Genomic DNA, 20,300 nt, shown 5'->3' with positions numbered 1-20,300 from the left:
AGCCGGTGTTGGTGTCCGTTTCAGGCTTCTGGGAGCCGCCGCGGGAAGAATACCGGAAGCTGCCGATGGCGCTGTCGGCGTCCTCGTCTCTCTCGCCCACGTCCCCGTCCTCATCTTCCCTGACCTTCTTCTTCTTGAAAAGGTTGCTGCGTTTGTGGTCGGAGGCCAGCTTCTCCATCTTGTACTCAGACATCTTCTCCCTCAGCTCCATCTGCATCTCCTTCTCCTTCTGGCCCAGCTCCTTCAGGTTGACGTGGTCAGCAAAGAGGCTGTAGACGGGCTTGCTGGTCCCCCTCCCAGTGCTCCCCGTGCCTTCGGCCCTGGAGCTCGGCGTGCTGTGGCAGGACGGCAGGGACTGCGTGTCGGAACCGGGTCTTGCCTGCCCTCGAGGCGGAAGGCCCAGGGAGGAGGCGCTCTGTGCGCTGAGCATGGAGACCTGGTCATCCCCCGGGCCGCTGGCCGCCGGCCCCACCTTGGCACTTGCCGCGGATGGGGAGCGTGACAGCAGCAGCATTTCGTTTTGCTTCTGGGCGAGAGTCTCGCTGACCACGTTGGCGATCCAGTTCTGGATACTGGCAATGCAAACGGTGTCTCCAGGCCCCACGGGGAGGCTAGGCAGCGCGTGGAGGGGGCGGAGGCCAAGCCTCCCCCTGTGTTGCTTACGGCCTGAGATGGGTGGGAGCTGAGGCTCAGGGTGCTGAGTACTGAGGCTGTGTCCCCAATCAGTACTAACCGAAGGGGGCTGCGGACCAGAAAGGCAGACAGGGGGATGCTCCTGCTGGCGGGCCGAGCCGTCAGCCTCCCAGCTGCCCATGGACTGGCTCTCCTCCAGCGTCTGCCTGCTTCTCTCCAGCAGCTCCAGCCTCCGCTGCCTCTTCTTGGCCGAGGCTGAGGCCTCGTCCTTGCTGAGCTCCACCACCTCCTCCTTGTTCTCACTGCCCACTTTCTTCTGGTGTTTCAGCTTCCAGGCCTGGTAGGCTGTCAGGTTGACGTCGGAGGCGCCTTTCTTCTCCCGCTCGGCCTCCTCTGCGCCTGGCTCGCTGCAGCTGTCTCCTGCCTCCGAGTCCCTCTTGTGAAACCCAAATTGGATTCTCTTGATCTTCCACCTTTCGAGGGCAGTGAGTTTGTCCTTGTTCCTGCTGCAGAAGTTATAGAAGGAGCTGGCCTCCGACAGCACACTCTCCTCATCCTCCTCCCGGACCCTGCTCCCCGCCTCTGAGCTTGCGCCCACCTCCTCTCTCTCGCTCCTGGACTGGTACCTCCGGGAAGCTTCCTTCTCAATCTCCAGCAGCCTCTGGTTCCACACGTCCCAGGAGCTGTCCGTGGACACGGAGTCGGAGCGCTGCCTCCCTCGCCGGCTCTGGCTGCTCATCTCCAGTTGCTGCTTCAGGACCCGAATGTCATGGCTGCTCATGCTCTCCGAGGTGCTGGTCTCACTCCGGGTGCACCGGCGCCTTCTCCCCTTGAAGGAGCCGACATCACCCTCCTCCTCCACCTCCTCCTCCTGCCCCCACTTCCGGTGCCCTTCTGCCTGGTACCTCTCGTTTCGGCGCTGCCACTCCCGGATGATCCCCTCCACATCCTCATCCTCAGGCTCGTCCCCGCCCTGGGCAGAGGGCGCGGAGCACCTGCCATCCCCACCCTGCGGGGCCTTGCCGGTGGGGAGGCCCTGCTCCTTCTTCCACTGCTCGTAGAGCTTCTCCTCCTCCTCTTCGTCGATGAGGGTGAGGGGCTTGGAGGCCTGGCTGGCCGCCCCCAAGGAGGAGCCACTCAGGCGGCTGGTGGTGTCGTCCTGCTCCTCCACCGTGAGGTCCTGCACCCTGGCCCCGATGGTGCTCCCCGTGTCCTCACCCTCCTCGGCCCCATGTGCGCCCCCCTCCCCGCTGTCGTCCTCGTCTCTCTCTTCCATCAGCTTCTCGTTGAGCTCCCGGAGCTGCCTGAGGAAGCCGTCGTTGGGGCAGATGGGCCGCTTCCTCCGCACGGTCATCAGGGCCTCCAGGACGGCCATGTGGTGGAAGATCATGAGGTAGGCCACCACCAGCACCGCCGACCGGCTGATGCCCATCTCGCTGCTGACCAGCACTTTCCCTGAGAAGAAAACACGGTCAGAGAGCTGTGGCCGCAGCACGTCCTGGCTTGGCTTTAAGCCCCCGTTCTGATGTGCTGGTGTCAGGTTTGCCTGGCCCTCTGGTCTCTGTCCGTGCTCAAGTCCGTCTGTCCCGTGTTACAGTGGCAGGCAGAGCAGTGGGGCTGCCCTGAGCCCAGGCACACACTTGGTGCGCTGTCTGAACCTGGGCAGGACGTGGGGACAGACGGGGGCGGGGGAAGGGACTAACCACTGTCTCCGCTGTTCTCGTTTCTCCCGCCAAACCGGGCATCAGAGGGGGGAGAAATAAAAGAAGGGGGGACAGGGCAAGACCAGAGAAACCTGAGGCCAAGATGAGGGCATCACAGAGACGTGGAGTCTTGACGTGGAAAGCATCAACAGTCACAGCCGGAACTTAAGAATTCCCTTCATAGCATCCTTGCTGCATCATTCCTCATCCAGGCTCTGCTCACACACACATCACACACACACCACTCTCACACATCTCACACACACATACACCCCACACTCACACATACCACACACACATCTCACACAACTTCTCACACACCACACATACCACACACACATACATCCCACACTCGCACATACCACACACACCTCAGACACACAACTTCTCACACACCACACATACTACACACACCCCACACACACAACTTCTCACACACCACAGACACATACCCCCCACACTCACACATACCACACATACATCTCAGACGCATTTCTCACACACCACACATGCCAGACACACATGCACAACACACACATACGACACTCACATCTCAGACACACAACTTCTCACACACCACACATACGGCACACACACACCCGCAGACAGGGACGAGATACACACGGGGAGACGGAGAGTGTGTCGGAGATGACGTCCCCCAAGTGCCCACCCCGTGCCTACCTGCAGCTCCGCAGTCTCCCGTGGGCTCCTATCTGGGCCACAGCGCCGCTCCCCTCCCACCCAGTGGGGTCTTCAAAGCAGAGGGGTGAGTGTGGTCAAGGTGCCTTCTCAGTGCCTGCCTTGTCCTTGACCTTCCTGCAGGACAGGCCGCACCCCCTCCTCCCCCGAGGGCTCCTCCACACCAGCCCACGACTCCTGGACAAGCCTATTCCCCTCGGGGCCTTTGCTCCAGCACTTTCCTCTGCCAGGTAGCGCCTCTCAATGTTCCGATGGCTAGTTCCTCCCTGTCTCTCAGCTACGGGTGCCCTTGTCAGCCTCCCTCTCCAAGGCTGGCCTGTCGCTCCAACACATCATTTCAGGCCTCACACCCCACCCCCCCCACCCCGTGTCTCACATTCCTCTCTCTTTTCTGTTTCATTCCTGCCTTCACTGCATGGGGGATGCAAAGGCCAGAGCTCTGGGCGCGGCTTTCACCCCAGGGCACCTGTCAGCCCTCAGTCATGACTTACTGGACGTGTGGTGGTCCTTCCCTTCCCCTCTTTCTATAATTATACAACCACCTCCGTAAGACAGATAACCCCAGACACGGCAGATAACGGGAGGTCCATACGTCCCCGTCTTCTTCTCCCAGGCCAGGCAGACCCCCTCACCTCGATAGGTGAGCAGGGCCTCGTCCAGGAACTCGGCGGCCTTCCGGAAGTGCCGGGAGATGTCCACCTCGGGGAAGTCGTCCACCTCCACCCCCAGGTACTGGATGTCCAGGCCGGCGTAGAACTCGGGCCCCGTGTAGACGCCGGTGCCGTGGGCGGCGTTCAGGATGTGGGTAATCCCCAGCCTCTTCAGCCGGCCCTTGTTCACAGCCACACTCCTGAGGACGAAGAGGCGGGGACGGGTTTGTGCCAGAGTCGGAGCTGGACAGGCACGTCCCCACGGAGAGGGGAGTCCGCCGGCCGGGTCAGGAGGGCCAGTTGGCGAGTGCCTCCTCCTCGCTCCCCCACAGGTTGGGCTCACTGCAATACCGTTATAAAAAGGGGCCAGGGACTCGGTCCCCACGGAAGAGAGAAGATACGGGGCTGGCAGGGGAGGGCAGGACAGAGAAGAGAACCAGCGGGGGGTGAGGGGGGAGGAGAGGAAACCTTTGAATGGTCCAGAGAGCTCTAGTTTAAAATCTTGCCCGTCCGGTGTGGCTCAGTGGTTGAGTGTCGGCCCATGAACCAGGAAGTCATGGCTCAATTCCCAGTCCGGGCACATGTCCGGGTCGCAGGCTCCATCCCCAGAAGGGAACATGCAAGAGGCAGCCGATCAATGATTCTATTCTCTCTCATTATTGATGTTTCTGTATCCCTCTCCCTCTCATCCTCTCTCTGAAATCAATAAAATTATATATATATATATTTTTTTTAAAAATCAGGCATTAAGTCCTGGTCCGTGTGCTCAGTGGTCAGTGTCAGTTTGTGCACCAAAGGGTCACAGGTTCAATTTCGGGTCAAGGGCACGTACCTGAGTTGCAGGTTCAACCCCTGACCCCAGTCAGGGTGTGTGTGGGAGGCAACCAATCGATGTGTCTCTCTCACATTGGTGTTTCTCTCTCTCTCTGCTCCCCCCTACCTCCCTTCCACTCTCTCTAAAAATCAATGGAAAAAATATCCTCGGTGAGGATTAACAAAAACAATAATAACTAAAATCCTAGGCCTTGGGAATAAACACTCACCAAGACACAGAAAAGGCAGACAAAAATAACCATCACCTGAGTGTGCCGCACGCTGATCTGGAATGCTGTGTTTTCCAAAGTTCTTTCACGTACGTTATTTTGTCCTAATAATGCACTTCAGTGGTAGACAGAGAAACTACTTTTATTCCCATTTGGAGATTGTAAAAATGAACCGAGAGCTGTATGACTTCCCGAGACTGACTGAGAAAGAGACCGCGCAGGGCCCGGTGGCTTGCACGTCCAGCTCAGAGCTCTTCGCTGCAGTGGAGGGGGTCTGAGGAGCCCCGAGGACAGGGCTGTCCAAGAAGGCGCAGAGGCCTTCAGCTGGGACCTCGGCAGACGCCCTGCGCGCCTTCCTGGTGACCACGGTGGCGGAGCTTCTGGGTCCACAGAGCTCATTAGAGATGGCTTGGGACTCGGTGCGAGCACTGGGAATCGGGTTCTGGGCACTGAGTCCAGTTGGGGAATAAGACCCACCATCCAAAGCTATTTTCTTACTGTTCTCCTGGGGCCCCAGGTCCCCCTGTGCTTCTGGATAGAAGGTAACTATATCAGGAGAACATCTCAGTAAGTAGCCAACAGATTGGCCAGCCTTAGGGCCGCAAACGCCGTGGCTCCACGTAGGCCCTGGCAAGACCCCGAGGGAATGGGACGTGAGTGAGTTGTTTTGAGGTTTGTTCTGGAAACCCCTGATACACTTTTTTAAAAATAGCATTTCTTTTCTGACTATAACAACCATAAATGTTTACTCTAGGAAATCTGTTCCATTCAAAAGACCCTAAAGAAGAAAATAAAAATCACTTGTAGAACTACCTCCTAGAGAGAAGTACTGGTAACACTTGATCATGTTTGGCTCTAATTTGTTGTCTATGCAAAAGCTATACACACACATCTATATATTCTTTAGTTAGCAAAACACAGTATCTACACTATCACGGAACCTAATTATCTTCTTACTACATTGTGAACATTTCCGTATGTTGGTAATACACGTAAAAATCACATCAATGGCTCCTTCTATGGTTGTATGGACGTTGGGGGACAATGGTGAGGGGGATTGTGCTGGCACTGCTCAGGCAGGCAGGGAGGCCCTGAGAAGGGACCTCGAGGGGCGAGGCGGTGACAAGAGCCCTGGCAGGGGACACAGGGTCATGGGGCCAGCATTTTGCCCTGCTGACCTATAGAGGTGAGTGGACTCCTGCGTGCAGACAGGTGGGCGGGGCCTGTCTCCAAGGCGGGAGCTGGTGGGTGGTCAGCAGCCTCACGTTTCTGGATGGAGCTAGTGGGGCCTTCGGTGAAAGTTGGGGGCAGGCGTTTCATCTCTCTCCGGCACTACCCAGAGGGGAGGACAGGGCCTGTGCCCAGCAGTCAGACTCACTTCTCTGCTATGAAGACGTTGGGCCAGACCTCATCCACCTCGTTCCAGGGGGCCTCCTGGCGGTCCTGGACCAAGGCCCGCTGCAGGTCCAGGACGCAGGGGGTGTTGTACAGGCTGGTGTCGTCCATCTTCTCCCGGACGCGGTGGTACAGGTCCTCCATCAGCAGCTGCTCAGCGGACTCCAGCATGCCCGGACACTCTGCCTCAGCCCTGACGCCCCGCGGCCCGAGTTCTAGGGGGACAGGCAGCGTTCTCATCAGAGCTGGGGCACCACGGCTCCCTGCTCCTGGGGAATGCCCACTCCTGGCCAGTTTGCTGCCAGGCCTCTGGGCATGGGCTGAAACGCCTGCAGCATCTGCCGGGAAGGACTTATGGGGGCCCAGGGGCCCTGCATTGGCCTGGACACTGTGGCCAGGACCAGGGCCAGGGCCAGGGCCAGGGCCAAGACCAGGGCCAAGACCAGGGCCAGGGCCGTGCAGGGAATGGGACACCAGCTTCCCTTACTCCCCCCTCGTTACCTGAAAGCTGCTGACACCTTAGTCTGAGGTCCTTAGTGCCTGGTATACATCTGGTGCATACTTACACCCCCCAGTGTGCCATACAAAGCAGAAGCCCTGGCTAACTGAATACCTGCATGTGCATGTGTCTGCATTTCATGTGCAAAGCCGGGGCTGGTTTGACTCCTCTGCACATGCGATGCAGACACCCCGGGAAAGCAACACCTTCCGCGGTGGGTTTTGCTCCATCACATTTAGTGGGCGTGTCTATGCCATATATTGTCTGCTTCCCGCCCTGGAGCGTTAGCACCTGTCTCCCAGCCCCGAGCTCTCCACAGGCGGCGGGTTGGCCAGGGCTCTGATGCCAGTCAAGGCAGCACCCAGGCCTTTCTGGCCAGAGAGGCTCAGATTCCAAATAAAATCAAGTCCTATTCACCCCTGTCTCTAGTGAACTTTGGTCTCCTCCTCCTAATCCATTTGCTCCCAATTTATCAAATCGGGGTCAGGCAGATACTTCCTTTTGTGAGAAGGTAACAGGAGCCCTAGCTAGTTTGGCTCAGTGGATAGGGCTTCAGCCTGGGGACTGAAGGGTCCCGGGTTCGATTCCTGTCAAGGGCACCTGCCCCAGTTGCAGGCTCGATCCCCAGTAGGGGGCTTGCAAGAGGCAGCTGATTAATGATTCTCTCTCATCATTGATGTTTCTATCTCTTCCTCTCCCTTCCTCTCTGAAATAAATTAATTAAAAAATAAAGAAGGTAACAGGAGAGAGGAGAGCAGGTGTGTCCCCCCCACCAACACCACCACTTAGCAGCCAAAACACTGAATCGAGAGAGGAGGGAGGAGTTAAGTAGGAAAGGGAGTTCTCTGTGTTGGCCATGACCTGCCTGCACCACCTGGCTCTGAGTGAAGAAGGCGCGGCCCCACTGGCCAGTAGACCTGGCCCAGCCCCGCGGAGGGAGCAGGCGTCTGTGAGCCCTCTCGCTGCTCGAGGTCTGTGGGCGCTGCGAGTCCGCCCGCCACTAAGATGCTGTCCATCCTGCGGGCTGCGGGCGGAGCCCTACATTCTCCCGAGGAGGACCCGTCCTCCAAAGCCCCTCTCTTCCCTTCCCTCCTCTAAACCATCCGAGCGGCCCACATCCCTGCAGCAGGTCTCAGCTCTAAACAGTCTCTCATCTCCAATGCAAGGCAGAAAGACACTGTGGCCCTGGGCTCTGTGCTGTTGAAAACTAGGTGACGTGTCTCCCAGCTCTCCGGGAGTCTCACCAAGCACAGGCGAAAGAAAGCCCCTCTCCTCCCCTCCCCTGCTGAGAGATCCCTCCTTTACCCTTTTATTTAAAAACAAAACTCCCAGCACCTCATTAAAATACACGCATTGACTTCCTCTTCCATTTTCTCATCACTTCCCTTCCCTGGCCTCAGGCCCACCCCCAGCGGTTCCCAGCCCCTCCCCATGCCCCCTCCTCCCGTGCATGGCTACTGCGTGAGGTTTCTTCACGAGAAAGCGAAGCCCAGGCCTCTCCTCGCTCTGTCCTCGCTTGGCACACTTGGGCTTCCATGAAAACAGAGGCTCTTCAGAGTCAGCGTCACCCCTGACCTCATGAGCAGGGCCATCTTTAGACTGTCCCCGGACACGCTTTCCTTTCTCTGGACTTTTCTTATCCCCTGGCCACCTTTCAGCCTCTAAGACCAATGGAGCTCAGGCCCATGCGCCAGGGAAGGGAGAGCCGCTGAGGTTCCGCAGGAAGCCGGGCGTGGCTCCGCTCAGGCCCCACTCTCCCTGTGGAGTGTCCCCAGCGTCCTATCGACCCGCAAGTGACACTCCAAGGGACACCGTGGTTTTCTCCCAACTCTGAGAGCGGGATTTCCACTTCACAGGACCAGAGCCTGGAGAGCGGGCCAGAGAGTGGAGCCAGAAGAGATGCAGGTGGGAGGCCGGGCATTCCCAGCCGCACAAGAGCGAAAGGGAGCTTCCGGAGCCAGCGTGGTGCTGGGCGCCGTCGAGAGGAACCCAGAGCGGGCGAGGACACCTGGTCTGGTCGAGCGGGTCCCAGAGGCCCAGGCAGGTTGCTCTAAGCCAACAGGAGAACAGTGGAGCGTTCAGGAGACTGGGCCTCCCAGGGGGCCCGGGTAGCAAGCAACAGCAGATAGAATTTCTGGTTCCTCGTGAGGATACAGGAGACCCAGATGTCCCTGTGGATCCTGGGGGGACCCCAAGGGCCAGGGGACTGAGAGAGCCCCGGGGTTCCACGTGCAGGAGCAACGTGTGTGGGTCTCATGACGAAAGGCCTGGGATGGGGTCCTGGCCCCCAGCGGTGGATCCCAACTGAAGCCAAAGCCACCGAAGTGGGAGAGACCCTCAGGCCAAAGTGAGGAGAAAGAGGAAAGAAATTCCGGAAGATTATTTTCCCAAAACTGATGGGAGGAAGGTGAACCCATCCAGTCAGGGTGAGTGAGATACAGTATGTTTTCTGCTCCTGGGTTTACTGTGTAAATGGTAACGCCTCTCCCCACCCGTCCCACCTCCTCCCCAGACATATATCTCAGCCCCAGTGGCCATGCAGGCCCCCTCTAGACAGCCCTCCAGGGCGCTCTGCGTGCTCCAGCCACTTCCTGGCTCTCGGTCTGTGTCTCTAACACGAGCCCCCCCAGGACCCTGAGGCAGCTGAAAACCTGAATGGGGCATAAGGGCAGGTGGGGCCGCCTCCTGTGCCACCAGAGCACTGTTCACACGCCACGACACGACACGGGCGATTCCCGCCTCTGTCCTGAGGAGGCGAGGAGGAGGAGGAGGAGGAGGAGGAGGGCGGCTGCTTTGGATCTGCTCCTCGTCTGCGATGGGAAGCGCCTGAGAAGCACACTGACACCTTCCGGGCCCCGTCCCAGCGTCTCCGGTGACCCCAGGACGCTCCCAGCTCCCACCGGCCTCTGACGGCCTTACCTTCCCTGATGATGCGCTTGGCAGCCACGGCTGAGGAGAGGTGAATGGGCTCCATGAAAATGCTCTCCGTCTCCGCCTCCGAGACCACCGAGTACCTGGGGGAAGAGGGAGATGGCGCTGAATGGGAGGCTCCTTCCACAGGAGAAACCCGGGTTTGAGCCACAAGTGGGCAGCGATGGGAGACAAAGGGGTGCCTCCTGTTTCGGGACCTGAGGATTCGGAGCGTGGGTGCCATGGCTCCGCTTGGCGTCCTCTGCTCTCGGACCAGGGCGGCACCAGGCGCGCTGATGCTTAGCGACATGGCCGGCCGGGCTGTGGCTGGGGGAGCCCACCTGACTTTCTCTATTGTTCCCACCCTTGGGTGTCCTGCTGCGCCTGGTTTCCTTGTCCCCCGTCCTCTGTTGTCAATACAGAGGACATGCCTAACTGTGCCTCTGCCAGGCCTGCTGGACTGGGCATGGTAGGTGCCACCATTCCCTCCCTCCGGTACCTTATCCCTGCGTGGGAGGGAGTGGGCTGATGGGCTGGGGATGGAGGCTGCACAAGGGGGGGGGGGGGGAAGACGTGCTCCCACGCCCAGACCTCATTCTGACACAAGAACTCAAGGGTTCGCCTGAGCCCAGGAATGTAATAAAGCAATTGAGGTCAATGTCAAGGCCGTTAGGACCACCCTCTAGTGGCGGATCCTCCTCCCGTGGGATCCCCCTTTTCCAGTGTCGGGTGAGCTTTGGGTCTCTTTCTGCCTAGTCTTTCCTAGGTCTAGAGAGGCTAAAAAAAAAAACCTCACAAAGATGTAAGAGGGTTTAACAGACACCATTTCTTTTTCTATCACAAAACTTCCCCCATTCTGCCCCCGTATAACCCACCCTCCCTGCCCCTCGATCTGTGTCCTGTCCCGATACTGGGACCTTCTCCAGAATGCTCTGTAAAGGAATCATATATAACTGGGGTCTCCTGGAGCTGACTTATTTCACTTTGCAAAGTGCACCTAAGAGTCATCCATTCTACTGCTTGAATCAATAACTTGTTTCTTTTTATTGCCTAATAATATTCCGTTACTTAGGCGCCGCAGGCTACGCGGCCTTGAGTCGAGGCTGAGCACCCAGGGGCGAAAGGACACCCTGCCTCTGGTTGGCTGGTCTCTGGGTTCTGATCTTCCCTAACCTGCCGGGCACTCTCTACTCTACAAGCTCTCAGCAGCTGCTACCACCCATCCGCTGTTACAGGGCAATCGGTGAGCCGGTCCAGGCGGAGGGCTCCTTCACCGAATTACCCGGAACCAGAACCTCTGCCCGTTGTCCTTTTGCTTTTAAAAGTCTAACGTGGATGTGTTTCCTGATCTCTGTAATTGACCTATTTTTATTTATAGGATCTGGTAAGATCTTATTTTAGTCCTCAGTGTTTAGAAATTCCCCCATGATGCTCCTGGGTCTGTGTTGAGAATGGGCACCATTTTTTGAGTGCCTTCTATGAATTTAATTCTGACAAAACTCCCGCAAACTAGGTCTTTCTATTCCTGCTTTAAGATGAGAAAACTGTAGCTCCGAGGGGTTACCAAAATTACTCAAGGCAGTGAGTGGCAGGGCTGGGCTGCAAACGCCAGGAGCCTCGCTCTAAATCCCATCTCCTCTCCACCACAACACGCCGCCACTTAGACTGGAAGCGGGAGGCAGCTGGTCAAAGCGACGCCCGCTGGATCCCCAGGCCCAACAGACCTTGACACAGGAAAGCACCTGGAAGATCCATGTTGGAATCGTGGCTGGGCGGAAGGATGGATGGATTGGGTTGAACTGAGCTGAGTCCAGGTGAACTGACAGAGCTGACATGAGCTGCTAGGACAAGGTTAGCTGGATTGAGTTGGTGGATCAGCAGAGTAATTATCTCGTTGTTGACACCCGCATGAAGTGTGCCCAGGGCCAGCCAGGCTATGAAGAAAACAGTGTCTTTGCCGGAAGACAGCAGTAGCCTGGGACTCTACCCAAGACCAGCTAGACCTGCCTGTGCCGCACAGGGGACAGCAGGACGACGCCACCAGGGCAGTTCCTGAAGGATTCCCGGCCTCGCTCCTCCCAGGACCTGGGCTCCAGCTGCACATCCTCACCGAGTTCCTTTCTGCCCGGGGAATTCGCTGAAGCCCATCTCTGCTGCCTGGGTGCTCCATCCTCCCCTCTTCACCATCTTTCATCTTATGTCAGCCATCACTTCCTTCGAAAAGGCTTCCCTGGCCTCCGCCTCACGCTGCCCCATTCATCAGGTGGACTTTGACATTTACCCACGAAATCATCAGGTAAGTGCCTACCTCCTATACCAGACCACACCCTCTAGGAGGCACCACTGTGGCTGGGTGGGTTTTTGTTGTTTTGTTTTGTTTTGTTTTCTTAATTCTCACCGGAGGATATTTTTTCCATTGATTTTTAGAGAGATTGGAAGGGACGGGGAGAGACAAAGAGAGAAACATTGATGTGAGAGAGACACACGGACTGGCTGCCTCCTGCATGCTCCCTGACAGGGGCCAGGGGTTGAGCTTGCAACCGAGGTATGTGCCCTTGACTGGAATGGAACCCTCAGTCTGCCGACACTCTAACCACTGAGCCAAACCGGCTAGCACACAGCTGGGTGTTTTGATGATGGTTGGGTTCCCAGCACCCACACAGTATCTTGCACAGAGTAAAAGCTTAATAGATATTTTCTGATCCTCTGACTGGATTTGTCCTCAATAGCATCAAATTTACAGGGATAGGGCTGTTGCAACATTAGGACAAGTATTGACCAGGTGTTGGCCACTGGCTCATCATTTCACTGGGCTGCTAGGAGCAATCCAGGGCCCTGGCTCCGTCTGTCCATGCTCACTCTGCCCTCCTGAGGCCAAAATGTGCATGCGCTGGGAAGCCTGTCGGCAATCAGCACGTTTTTCTTATGGTGGATTATAGGGGGCCCCAGCCCTGGGACCCTCCTTAGTAGAGAGATGAGTCCACGTCCCTTGAATCTGGGTAGTCTTTAACTGCTTTCACCCATAGAACATTCTGGAGGCGACACTGGGCCCGTGTCTCCTCTTGGCTCGCTCCTCTCTCTGGAAGCCTGGAGATGCCCTATAAGAGGTCTGACTACCCACGACCACCTCGCTGGGAAGGCTCTTGGTCAGCAGTCCCTGCCGGGCTCCCAGCCGACAGCGGCCATGTGGACTAGCCTCTTAGAGGTGCAACCTGCACCCATTGCCCCTCCTCCCTAAGCTGACACAGACAAGCTGCCCAGCAGAGTCCTGCCCAAATTTCTGACTCTCAGAAAAGGGAGCACAATCATGGCCTTAAGTCATTATGCTTTGGGGTAACTTGTTAAGCGGCAACAAATAGTGGGAACCGGCGATTCTAAGACTAAGAAGTGAAATTTGAGTGAACACCAGGCACTCTTCTCATTGCGATACGGAACCTCGTAAATGCCAGCGGCCACCTGTTTCTGCAGCTGAGGAGAAAAACAAGTGTCCCCACTCTGGGGACAGTCTGGTCCCACTGTGCGCATGGCTCAGGGCACTCTGGTTCTCAAGTACCAACATCTCATAGAACTAAAGCCAGAGCCTCAAATTTTATATAAATGCGAGTCCCATCTCCATTTCAGCAATACGTATTAATAATAAATATAATATTATTAAATAATATTATTTATAATAACTAATATTATTTATACTACTGTTAATAAGATAACTGGTTTGTTTATTAAGGGTCAGTATTATGTAAAATGAGGTTTGTGGGGAAAGGGCAAGACCGAACCCTGCAGGTAATGAGCTGGGAATTCTCATTCCTGTGGGATGACAAGGCGCTTCCTCCAGGCAGCCCCCTTGCTCCCACCAGATGCTATTTTTTCCTCTGCCGGCCGCCAGGGCTCTGCATTCTGAGGAGGCTTTCTAGCGTCTGTGATCAGTCCTCCAGGATAGGGCAGAGAGCGAAAGAGACAGGAAGAGCCCGCACCGGTCAGGTGTGCGGAGGCCTTGGGAGGATTCAGCAGGTGGTGTCAGCGGGATCCCAGCCTGGGACTGTCCACCTGCGAGCCCTCGACCGGGCCATTTTCCCTTAACAGTGTTGACTTCCGGCGGTGTGGACTGGGTTTAAGCGCCAAACACTGGGAACAGAGCATCGCTCCTACACCTGCCTAAACTCAGAGGCTGCGGGCTGATGAGGAGCATTTGAAACCAGAAATGTTGGAGAAGTGTCCCGCCTTGTGCAGCAAATTCCTCAGCAAATCTGGGGAATGGCCTTGAAGACAGGACCCAGGACACCAGAGAAGATCCCCTCCCGCCCCGCAGGTGTGTCCAGGCTGCTGCGGTCAGGAGCGCGTCCGTGCGGGGCTGGGTCACAGGCTCTATGAAGCGACTTCCGGGAGAGGAGGACACGCAACCTGGTGGCCACCAACGCGGTTTATGAGTCTGTAAGGAAGGTGTGGGGGGAGGACCCGAAAGCCCCGGCGGTGGGGGTGGGCGCCGGGGAGCAGACAGAAGTGCCCAGAAAGGAGGAGGGAGGGGAGACCTGAGCACACCCTGTGCCTATTCCAAGGTCAGGGAGACAGCAGCCCTGGCGGTTTTGATTTATGACCACATCTGGGCGGCCACCCGCATCGCCCGCATCCCTGAGATGAGATGAGACGGCACTCACACCGGGACCAGAAGCGCACGGGCTGGCTGTTCACAAGATAAGCAGGGGGGGCGGATCTAGGATCCATAGCCGCCTCGTCGTAGGCTCGGGAAGCAGCAGCTAGAAAGCCTTGAGGGCGAATGGGAAAAGCAACCATAAGGTGAGCAGTTTGACGGACGTCCTAACCAAGAGCAAAAGACGGTGCCGCTTTCTTCAAAGCATGCTTTTCACAGTTGCAGGCCGCGGCCCAATCATGTAACCTAAAATCAATTCACTGGCTCGTGCCCAGCATCTGGGAAAAACAAAGAGAGAAAAACAGGACCGCACCAGCCACAGAGAGGACCAGCACAAGGTGGTGAAACCTTTTTGTAAGCGTGCGCACACCTGTACACACGCCCTGAGCTGAGACGCCAATGATATGGCCACTGCGGTTTATAATTGGCCAAGTTTGAAAGCTGCAGCTATAAGCCAATCGACAGGCTGTCAGGACACAGAATCAAGTGGAATTGGGGTCCTTTAACGCAGACCCCGACAGCTGGTCACTTCCTGTTAAGGAGCCCCTGGGAATGAAACGGAGGCAGAGGCCCAGGAGGGCTGTCTTTCTAATTTGGCTTTTGCAGAAAAGGAACAGGTTTCTGAGCTGCCTCTGAATGTCCATCGCCTCAGGGAGAGTGAGCCTGCAGGCCCAGAGGAAGGAGCGGAGACATAAACGAAAGCAAATCGATGCTTCGCAGGCTGCGTCCAGGAGGCCCGGAGAAAGAGTGAGGCGGAGAGGTCGTCACGGGGAAAGAAAGGTAAAGGAGAAAGCGTAGCCAGGAGGAGCCATTTCCCGAGGCCGCTCAGACCCGACGCCCACGGCCAGCCGCCACCTGCCACTCCCGCACGTGGACCTCAGCGTGGGAACAGCCGCAGAGCCCAGCTAGAAGCATCACTGACGGTGGATGGAAATGCCACCACGGGAGACGGCCTGACGACCACCAAGGAATTCCAAAAAGCTGCAAAGCTTGACAGCTCAGACCCAGAAAACCAAAGCAAGAAACGGACTTCAACTCAACAAGAAACAACAGGAAACGTGCCCTCGCCGGTTTGCTCAGTGGATAGAACGTCGGCCCAAGGACTGAAGGGTCCTGGGTTCGATTCCGGTCAAGGAAACAGAAAAAGGAGACCGACCCTCCTCCTCTACTCCAGGTCTCACTGGTTTCCTTCCCCAGCCAGTGATCTGAGGCGCTCACCACACCCAGGGGATAGGCACTTCATACAATGCCCGCCCCCAGGGCAACACAATGTATGTGCAGACGTTACTTAGCTGGCTACTCTTCACTAGACAGTTCGTCATGTTGTTCACATTCTGTATCCTCAGTCACTATAGCTGCTAAGACATTCTTCTGGGCACAGAAGGACTTATTTCTGTGAAGTACGGACCAGCAGTGAGCCTGCTGGGTCATAGGACAGGCGTAGGCTTGGTCTTAGTAGATACTAGGAAATCGTTTTCCAAATCGTTGTACTAATTTACACGCTCACCAGCGATTTCACATCCTCATTAATATTTGCTATCGCTGGGCTTTACTTTTAGATGGTCTGGTGAGTATGTAATAGTATTGAGTTGTAGTTTTCCTTTGAATTTCTATTATATATTTTTGTTTTTATTGATTTCTAGCTTAAGTCTCAACTGGTCAGAAAACATGTTTTGTATAATTAAAGATGTGTCGATAAATGAAGTAGTGCCCAGTATGCAATTTGTTTTGGTAAACGTGCCATGGGTGCGTGATAAGAATGTGTATTCTGTGATTGTTGGGTACATGGTGTATAAATGCCAATTAGATTAATTATGTTTACTGTTTTGCTCACACTTCTTATAGATATATTTTTTAATTTATTTAAATTACAGTTGACATACACTATTATGTTAATTTCAGGTGTACAGCATAGAGATTAGGCATTTATATACCTTACAAAGTGGCTCCAGACATAGTTACCACAATATTGACTATGCTCCCTACACTGTGCCATACATCCTGTGGCTGTTAATTGCCAGTTATAAAACTTCCCATATTCTTAATGTTTTTTTGTCTCATTCTATCCGTTGCTGAGATCGTTTTGTAAAAAATATACATTTGACTAAGATTGTGGATTTTAATTTTGTATTCAGTTCTGTCCTTTTTTTGTTTGTTTGTTTTCTATATTCTGAGGCTATGTTATTAGCTCATAGAAATTTTAAATAATTATATCTCGCTGTGAACCGGACCTTGGATCGTCACGAAACTTCCCTCTTTGTCTCCAGCACCTGTCCCCTCGGGCTGATGCCAATAAGCAGCGCCCCTGGCCTGCTCTTGGTCCTGTCGGTGGCCTTTTCCAGAGATGGCCCGGCGTGTCCCACCCTCGTGCTCTCCCTACAGCGGAACCTGGACACTCCTCCAGTGCAGGGCTGGAGTCCATGGCCCTCCTTTCGAACCTGTGGTCCTCTATGTGACTTCCGAGCCAGCCTCCTTTTATTTTTTTTTTTTTTATTATTTTTTTTTTTTAATATATTTTATTGATTTTTTACAGAGAGGAAGGGAGAGGGATAGAGAGTTAGAAACATCGATGAGAGAGAAACATCGATCAGCTGCCTCCTGCACACTCCCCACTGGGGATGTGCCCGCAACCAAGGTACATGCCCTTGACTGGAATCGAACCTGGGACGAGCCAGCCTCCTTTTAAAAAGTGTATCTTTATTGTTGAAAGTATTACAGACGTCCCCCTTTTTCCCTCATTGACCTCTGCTAGCCCACACCTGCCCCCAACCCCAGGCCTTCACCACACTATTGTCTGAGTCTATGGGTTGTGCATACGTGCATATAAGTTCTTCGGTTAATCTCTTCCCCACCACACACGCACCCCCTCCCTTCCCTCTGAGATTCCACAGTCTGCTCCGTGCTTCTATGTCTCTGAATCTATTTTGTTCGCCAGTTTATTTTGTTCTTTAGATTCTACATCTGAGTGAGATCACGTGATACTTGTCTTCCTCCAGGTCCTTCCATGCTCTTTCAAAAGGCAAGAGATCCTTCTTTTTAACAGCTGCATAGTATTCCCTGGTGTAAATGTACCACAGCTTTTTATCCACTCATCTGCTGATGGGCATGTGGGCTGATTCCAGATCTTAGCTATTGTAAATAGCGCTGCTATGAACATAGGGGGGCATACATTCTTTCTAATTGGAGTTTCAAGCTTCTTAGAAGTGGGATCACTGAGTCAAATGTCCCTAAATAGACACTTCTCCAAAGTGGACATACAAATGGCCAAGAGACATATGAAAAATGCTCAAAGTCACTATCATCAGAGAGATGCTAATTAAAATGACAATGAGGTATCACCTCACACCTGTCAGAATGGCCCCCATCAACAAATCCACAAATGACAAGTGTCCCGAGAATGCGGAGACAAGGGAGCCCTCGTGCACTGCTGGGGGGCATGCAGACTGGTGCAGCCACTGTGAAAACAGTACGGAGTTTCCTCAGAAAATTACCTATGGAACTGCCATTTGGCCCAGCGAGGCTACATTTAAAACCTGATGCACTCTTGTCGTGTTCTCTGGGATGCTAACTCTTGAATTGAGCGACTGGGCTATGAGAAAGCCCAAACTGGCCCACACGGAGCCATCAGATGAAAAGACCACGTTAGGTGTCTGACCGACAGGAAGCGCCAGACCTGTGACGATGCCTCTACGATCCCAGGCCCAGCTGTGGAGTCACCCCCAGCCTGCAGGTCACCCCAATCTTCACAGCTTTCCAGCTGAGGCCCCGGACATCCTGCGGCAAAGGCCAGCCACACACTGTCCCTTGTCCAGGTTCCTGGGGTGAACGCAATAAAATGGCTGCTTCGTGTCACTAAGCCTTGGAGTCCTGAGCAATCGTAGCTGGAACAGCGTGGTGTAGACTTTCTCCCCCTTGTGAACCTGTGTGTAGCTTTACTTCTAAGCAGTATATAGGCTTTTCAAACATCGAGTCTGACAGTTTTTGTCTTTTAATTATAATATTTAGTTTATTTGTGTTTAATGTAATTACTTATATATTTGGGTTTAAGTCTACCATTTTCTTATTTCTTATGCTTTTTCTTATTATTTATTATGCTTTTCTTATTGTTTTCTTATTATTTTCTATATTTTTTCCTCTTCTTTCTTGCCTCATTTTGCATTGGTTACATTTTATCACTGTAGCTTCCCCTCATTAGATTGTTAGTTATACATTCTGTTGTGAAACTTTCAACAATTACAGTAGAGATTACAACATCCATCCTGGACTTCCCACTCAGGCTCAGGGTTTCAGAAAACCTCTCCGGCGAGCGTCGCGCAGCTGAGAGATGAGGCCCCAGAGAGCAAAGCAGAAAATCGGGATGGAAACTCCTATGTGAGGAAGAACCTGGCGTGGTCCTGACTCAGGGAGGTGTCTGGTCTATGCAGATCAGACACCTATGAAGGGGTCATATTTTTAAAGAAACCATGAGCCTTAAAAAGCCTTTGGGTGTTATAAGCCTGAGAACAGCCCATGGCCCCAAAGTCCGTAAGCAGGACACAGTCTGCTAAAGCCCCTGAGTGACGAGCGTCCACCTATGTCCCCCACCCCCCTCCTGTGGGGAAGCCTCGGGCCCTGAGAAGCAGGAGCCCACAAGACCCCAGAGGACTGAGGTGAAGCGGATTCGTGGGTACTTCAAGGTCAGCTGACCTTGAGACATAAAGTTGGGGCTCTCCTTCCTGTTTCACAGATAAGAAGACAGGCTCAAGAATCAGAGTGACTCCGCACATAGATGTGGTGGCGGAGCTAAAATGAGGCGTCAGGCCCCTACTGTGACCTGTGGCAGAAAACGCACGTGGGCACACACACTATCGCTACAGCGGGCACCGCAGCATTTCTTTGCTGCCTCATGGTTTTCCTTAAAACATCGTGAAAATCTTTCACTTACATCATAATGTATTTTCAGTGATTGCATGTTAAATTGTCATAAAATAAAGGGGACTCTCCAGGAAGTGCATCGTGGGACGTGCGCTGGGCACACGCCCTTGTCCCCGGGCAGGCACATGTTCCAGTTACCGTAGTGCCAGGCTGGCCGCGGGCCTCTCCGCTCCTGCAGCATCTCAGTCTCTGGTCCTCCCAGCGATCCAGGCACCACCCTCAGCTACACCGTCAGATCCTGGGCACCCGTCAAGGTCGGGACCAGCATCCCTCCTCCAGGAACCTCCCACCCCCTTCCAAGTGCAGTGGTTCCTGCCCGCAGCCCAGGGCACACTGGGCCCCAGGCAGGATCCTAGCACTCACTGGGAACCCTGCCGGGCGGTCGCCGGGTGTCCGCGCCTCCAGAAGGGACAGCACATAGAGAGAACTCCCCGACATTGTTGATGAGTGGCCTTAGGGCAGTGATGGCGAAACTTTTGAGCTCGGCGTGTCAGCATTTTGAAAAACCCCAACTTAACTCTGGTGCCGTGTCACATATAGAAATTTTTTGATATTTGCAACCATAGTAAAACAAAGACTTATATTTTTGATATTTATTTTATATATTTAAATGCCATTTAACAAAGAAAAATCAACCAAAAAAATGAGTTCACGTGTCACCTCTGACACGTGTGTCATAGGTTCGCCATCACTGCCTTAGGGGTGGCTGTCCTGGGGGCACGCTCCCTCACCCACCCCCAGCGGCACTTACTGGCTGGGCGAGGGGCTCCGCAGGAGGTACCGGGCCTGCACGGCCCTCACGTCCGCTTCGTCCTCTTCACTTGGGACGACCTGCTCCTCCTCGGGGTCCCCACGGGTCGCCATGGCACCTGTCAGCCTCTGCATATTCAGTGTGAAAAAGGCAGTTGAGGAATCGGTTTTGGGGGATTTGTGGGGGGGAGTGGTGTGTTGGCGATGTCACCTCAATGGACCTAGGAATGGGGGGGGGTCACCACGTGCTAGTCCCCTCCTGGTGAGAAGACGCACAGGGGAAACCAAGTCACACTGGGCCCAGCCACTGTCACCAGGACACCGAGACTCACGCCCTGGCCGAGGAGGAGCCAGCCTCGGAGTCACAAGACTTAAGTGGCAACTTGGCTGCGTCACAGATGCCAGCAAGGAGCGGGGGGGGGGGGGGGGGACCGGAAACTGAAGACAGTGAAATTCCCC

At 54.6% G+C, this 20,300-nt stretch overlaps 1 protein-coding gene across 1 annotated transcript in view; it reads right to left on the bottom strand.

The window, feature by feature from the left end:
* Positions 1–20,300, bottom strand: part of DUSP27 (dual specificity phosphatase 27, atypical) — a 38,170-nt gene that overhangs the window by 17,639 nt on the left and 231 nt on the right. The window contains 7 exon segments of the mRNA XM_006110009.3: positions 4–621; positions 624–783; positions 785–2,088; positions 3,668–3,885; positions 6,107–6,338; positions 9,542–9,636; positions 19,843–19,970. Of these exon segments, the coding sequence (XP_006110071.2) occupies positions 4–621; positions 624–783; positions 785–2,088; positions 3,668–3,885; positions 6,107–6,338; positions 9,542–9,636; positions 19,843–19,955 (2,740 nt within the window). The 5' untranslated portion in view covers positions 19,956–19,970.

The sequence above is a fragment of the Myotis lucifugus genome, unplaced genomic scaffold (assembly GCF_000147115.1).
Source record: "Myotis lucifugus unplaced genomic scaffold, Myoluc2.0 scaffold_279, whole genome shotgun sequence".
In the NCBI taxonomy this organism is placed as follows: Eukaryota; Metazoa; Chordata; class Mammalia; order Chiroptera; family Vespertilionidae; genus Myotis; species Myotis lucifugus.
This window is presented reverse-complemented; position numbering and strand designations above follow the sequence as displayed.